This window comes from Euprymna scolopes, chromosome 19, assembly GCF_053919585.1.
Source record: "Euprymna scolopes isolate OS-2025 chromosome 19, ASM5391958v1, whole genome shotgun sequence".
NCBI classification, from domain to species: domain Eukaryota; kingdom Metazoa; phylum Mollusca; class Cephalopoda; order Sepiida; family Sepiolidae; genus Euprymna; species Euprymna scolopes.
Window position 1 is genome coordinate 96,098,304 of NC_136500.1, and position 6,000 is coordinate 96,104,303.

A 6,000-nucleotide genomic window follows, 5' to 3' on the forward strand; every position below is an offset into this window, starting at 1 on the left:
TTCAAATCCACAAATGGTTGGTCTTCAATGGTTGAATTCTCATTGATTATTTTGAGTGGCTTTGCTCAGTATTGCCATAACATGGACCACCATTATTCTAGATATGGTGCAGGCTAAAGAAATCAACCAGTCCAGGGTGAACACAGTTACAACAATATTTTTATATTAATATGTCTACATATTTTACATCATTCTCAACATTTAACATAATTTTTTATTGATGTTCAGATGCATTTCTTTAAAAAAAACTGTATTTAATTTAGTGATTCTACAAATGATCACAGAATAATTTGGATTTGGTAGCAAAGAAACTGATAAAATATTAGAATTAATTTCTATTTCATATTTAATTGAATACCAATGATTTAACTTTGCAATCATCATTGGAAATGGTTGGAATTTATTTTCCTTCAATATGAAATAGTTGTTTAGATTTTTTTTTTTTTTTTTGTGTCATTTTAGGTTTGTTTAAAACAAGCTTAAAAATATTATTTCAATTTATCGTTTTTTGATGTGACCGGGTTATCTCCGAAAATTTACGTTTAATTTTTTTTTGGTCTAGATGAAAAATCATAATACTTTAAATTTTGATTTAAGCCATAAATTCAACAATTTAAAGTCTTCAAAATCAATTTTGAATTTCAAATAGTTGCTATATAGTAAACAAGTTAGTCTTAATTATTAAGAAAAAACATTTACTTTCTGACCATTCAACAGTATAAAGTAATTTTATTTTTTTAAATAAATTGTAATTTCGGCTTGAATGAATGTTTAAAGATAAAAGTTGAGGTTTGTTTGTGCTCCTAAACCAAAATTAAGTGTTCTTATTTATTTGTTTATTTTATTTATTTCACCCTTATTGTATCAAAAATATCAGATTTTTTTTACTTATGTTTTAGGTTTGTCTTTTTTTGTTTGAGCCAATTTAGTATTTCTCTTGGTATGAAGATCTGGGGGTGGGGTGCATTTTTAAAGAATTTTCTTTTTTGTATGGATTTCCTTATGATTTCATAGATATAATAGTCATTTTTATTGAAACATTTACAAATTAAGTTTGTTCCTCAAATTTTTACTTAAGCTTTCCTATTTCTTAGAAATGAAATAAATTTATATGAAGATTTAACTTTTGTTTCATTTTTTTGTGCAGAACAAAGAATACAGCACTTTACGAGATCTCTCTTTGTTAGTGGAAAACTTAAATGTTTGTCTTGGTGAAGAAAGCCGACTCATCAGCAACTTTTGGCTTTCCCAGCTTCCTCTTCGGAACCGGAAAGGTCTAGTAAATGACCCTTTGAAATTCAGAAAGGTATTTTTTTCTTTTTCTGTTGGATTATGTTTAACTTCATTGAATTCCAAAAGTCTTTTCATAACATCCTCCACTCTTAACTGTAAGAGGGAAAGACTGTATCAATATTCCCTTTTGTAGGGGTGTTGGGTAATTACTGCTTTCCCTTTTATCTCAGACAGCTAGTTGGAACATCTTCCTACATGAAAAAGGCAATGAGAATTCTCATTTTAATATTAATTATGGATATCCAATGTAGTTAAAACTTACTTCTGGCTATCTTCAGAGGGATATGAGTTCCCTTATCTAGCAGAACCTTTCATTATAATGTGTTTCCTCATTAATGTTTAAACTGCAATTGAGAATCCTTTCTATATCTCATGTAATTCAACTAATTCACTATTTTCCGCTTTTATTTACAACAGGTTAATTTTGGATCAATGTTTGTCAATCATACCTAAATAACCTTATGCATTTGATAAAGTATAATTCTACACTTAACTTGAAAAGCATATTACTACTGCTAAATAGTATGTTACAAGATGCCAAGAATTATTTTTCTAATCGATATTTTTAAAAAATATGATTGGTATACATGTATATATTTGAATGCATATGATTTAAAAGAAAAAAATGTATTAAAAATGGTTCAATTTATATTATGTTTATAATAAAGTTAAATGTTAATTTTACTGTTGTATAAAATGAAGGTCTCTACCTTGTTTACTTTAGCATTCTTTTAGATATGACACCATCTAGACAGTTGCTTCACTCTCCCTTCCTCCACTATATTTAAGTAAATTTCTCACCAATCCCTATGTTTACTTAAGTGTTACTCTGTAACTGCACGTTTAAACCAATTGATGATCTGTGTAAGTTGTCCAGTCCATCTTCATTTGCTTTTATTCATACTATATGATTGTGATACTGATCATTTTTACATTTCTTGAATTTCAATAAGATTCTTAACATGGACTATTCCATCTAAGTTATTTGACATTGTTTTGTATCTATTTGTGTAGTTAAGTGTGTTTATTGCATTAAAATGCTACACAAATACAAATGAAGTCAAGCAACAGTTCATAAAACAAGAAGCAAATAATTTCTGCCATTCTTTCCACGTATACAGTCCAGTCCTAAAATTGAAATGACACTGACATTCCACAGACATCACTTTTGATTTAAGATTATCATTTCTTCTACATATTAAAGAATTAAGAGAGAAATGCAATAGATGGCTAAAAGTAGTAGCAGTCTATACTTGAGTATTTTATAAAAAGACTCTTTTCAAATGACATTGATTAATAAGAGCAAAGATAAACTATGGTTGCTTTGTGCATGCATCAGCCAAAAGATTTGAGTTTAGTGATCAAAATCATTGATCACCAAAACATCTACAACTTGCTCTGATGCAAGTTTTTTTTTTTTTTTTTTTTTTTTAAGATATGAACTATTTTAAACATACAGACGAATAGATGCATATGATCCAATAAAATCGATGAAAATAATTGCTGGGTATTTTTGGTCAAAATTAACAAGGATCTAGTATAATTTTATTAGAAATCAGTTTATTTTTTTTTCATTACTATCAATGCATGTGTCACAGGTCTTTGCTCTAAGAAGACAAAAATATAGCCTTACCCCTTAGTCATCTTGTCTCATTTACTAGCCGTTCAAATACAACACAAATGTAAAGATCTTTCTGATTCTCTCTTCTGATCTTGAGCACGTGATGCAATGGGGGAAAAAGTTGGTTGGTTAATTTTAATGCAGCTAAAACCAAGCTTCTCTCTTTTCACCATAATCATTCTGACTCATCTGGTCCTAATTGAACTAAATGACTCTGGTTTTGAGGAAGCACCAGGTCTTGATAAGCTTATGAGACTGATCTTACACATTAAATTTGTTGCCAAGAATTGTTGGAAAAATGGTTAGATCATTCTGCTACTCCAGTAGGTATCTCACTGTTGATGGCATCCTCTATCTGAATAAGAGTCGAGTACATCCTAAAATGGATTACTGTTGCCACATCTGGGCAGGAACTGCTCGGTGCACCCTATCCTGCCTTGATAGATGTTAAAACCTAGTAGGTGATGCTCTTTTTTCTTCCCTATAACCTCTTTCCCACAGAAGAGATGTTGAGAGCCGGTCTCTGCACTATCATTATTTTCATGGCAAGTGCTCGTCTAAGCTTCAATCTATGGTCCAAACTTTCACAAAAAAACACTTGGTTAGCTACAACTACTATCAACAATATCCCCCACTCCCTATCAGTGTCTAAATCTAAATGCAGATTCTATGAACAAAGCTTCTTTCCCAGAACTGTTTGCCTGTGGAACACTGTTCTGTTGACTTGTTTTCTGGCTAACTATGTATGGTAGGCATCAAGTAAACAAGTTCTTGTTGAACCGTCTTATATAACCCTAACCTTAACCCTAACCCAACTTACACCATAAATGATTACTACACTACCACCTTACATTCATTAACCCTTTACCCCCAAGTGGTTTTTGGGCCTTAATAGGCGGAGACTCCCTTGAAAAAAAATCTACAATTTCATCGTGGACAAATGCTTGAAACAAATATGATACACAACAGAAATAGAAAACTACTAAAATAACCCATGAACAATTAAAGAATGGCTCCCATGCTAGAGAAACATAAGCAAAGTCATCTACGTTGTCATAAAGAAACTTGCAGTGTACATGTACCCCTTCAATTACTTCAAAATTAAAGTTTAACTTTGAATTCCATGAAATGTTTTACTCTTTTCCAGTAAAACAATAACCAAATCTATTGTAAACAATATGAAAGAACTGATATTTTCGAATCCAATTATTACAAATGTAATTCTCTTAAATGTTGTACAAAAATATTTTTAAAAAAATCTAAGCTGAATTCAAATTTTTAATTGAACTTTTAGAAATTACATTTTCTTCACTTTTCATAAAAATGTCAATTTTATATTTTAAATTTTTTGTTTTAGAATGGTGACATGATTGCTGAACTTGATGAGATCCAACGTAAATGTGACATCGCAAATGAGAAAGTAAAAATTGTTGAGGACCAACTAAACACAACTAATCTGATCAAAGATGATACTCAAGTACATCAACGTAAGGAATTTGTTTGATTTTATCTGTAAATTAGTAGGGCTACCCGGCGTTGCTCGGGACTGTATAAACAATGAGAAAATTGAATTTGATTTTGAATATATTTGTTATTCTTTGGAGAGAGGAATTTTTAATGTCTATGTATCATTTGCTATTTCGAGCAAAAGAATATTTTACCTACCCTAGGAAAGGGTATTAGACGTATGAAATAATTGTATCTTACCTAGGGTAGGTAATTTACAGCATGTATATGAAATAATTTTACCTTTGCAAGGACAGGTAATATACAACACATATTTAAAATAATTTTACCTACACTAAGATGGGTAATTTAAATACATATATGAAACAATTTCACATACCTTTTGACCCCAAAACGGACATTACTCTCTCCAACCCAACCCCCAAGAGAGAACTCAAGAGCACGTTTAAAATTAACATAATCATGCTTCTTTCTACCCACCACTACAACTCACATCATTCCCGGATGATAACATCAAAAATTCCAAAAAATATGCTAAACTTTCCAATGTTTTATGCCACAAACGATTACTATGCTACTGTGCTAATGACTACCATACACACATTAACGCCTTAATATGTGGTGACCCTTTTGTAAAAAAAATTGTTTATTTCTAAGCTAGTATTATGCTTTTATCTAATACAATAATGTAGCACTGCTAGTAATGAGATGAAATTTACTTGTTAATGTTTATTAAATTCTACAGATTTTTATTTTAATCTCCTTTTATTATCTCTCTTGATTACAGTCAAACGAGCAGAGAAAGCTTTTGAACTGACCTCTAATCCTTTTGAGTCAAAGGAATCCAATGGGATTGATCACGATGGCACTAGTCAGCCTGAAGCTGTAACAGGGGACGTGTCTGTTCCAGTAATGACTCCACCATCCAAAACAAGAATATCAATAACAAAAGATGAAGTGTAAAAAACAAAACAAAAAAAACAGGTGATGAATGAGAATAGATGAATGGAAACCACATTCCATTGCTTGCTTTTTTTTTTTTTTTTTTTTAAGAGGGAGCAGTTACTCATGTCAGTGGGCCATAAGCATTTTTCTCAATTACTACACCCCCTTCATCCACTTAAAAGATGCTTTTTTGTACAAGTAGAAGAAACGGAGGGCTTTAAATTCATACTTTTATGATAGTTAAAAAAATGTTTCGAATATAAAAAGATTTTAGAATTGATTCATGAGGAGGACACAGTTTTCTCTTTTTTTTTTTTTTTTAGTATAGATTTATCTTTTACAAAATTATTTTTAATATATTCTTCAGTAATATATATTTATCTATGTCTTTTTCATCAGTAACGAAAACATTTTTTTATTTATATATAATTTTAGAAAGAGCATGTAAAAAATATGAAATCAATTTGCTTCATAGCATTTATATTTCATATTAAAATTCCATTTTTCTTTCTACAGAACAAATTGTAAATGTGTTATTACATTGATGCTTGACAGTTTATTAACACAAATCAGTTTTAACTTTTATGATCATTTGAAATAATTTTAAATAGTAAATAATTAGTTTTTCTAGGAAGTAATTATTTTACTTCTCAACTGAACCAATTCAGTTTTAT

The 6,000-nt window shown here is 30.1% G+C and overlaps 1 protein-coding gene across 5 annotated transcripts in view; it reads left to right on the forward strand.

The window, feature by feature from the left end:
- The window catches only part of LOC145239850 (uncharacterized), a 242,332-nt gene extending 236,842 nt beyond the window's left edge, over positions 1-5,490 (forward strand). For all 5 annotated transcript variants that reach the window (XM_080103403.1, XM_080103402.1, XM_080103404.1 and 2 more), the window contains 3 exons: positions 1,148-1,306; positions 4,272-4,401; positions 5,169-5,490. In XM_080103403.1, the coding sequence (XP_079959529.1) occupies positions 1,148-1,306; positions 4,272-4,401; positions 5,169-5,344 (465 nt within the window). In that variant the 3' untranslated portion in view covers positions 5,345-5,490. The remainder of the gene's footprint in view (positions 1-1,147; positions 1,307-4,271; positions 4,402-5,168) is intronic.
- The last annotated feature ends 510 nt before the right edge of the window (positions 5,491-6,000 follow it).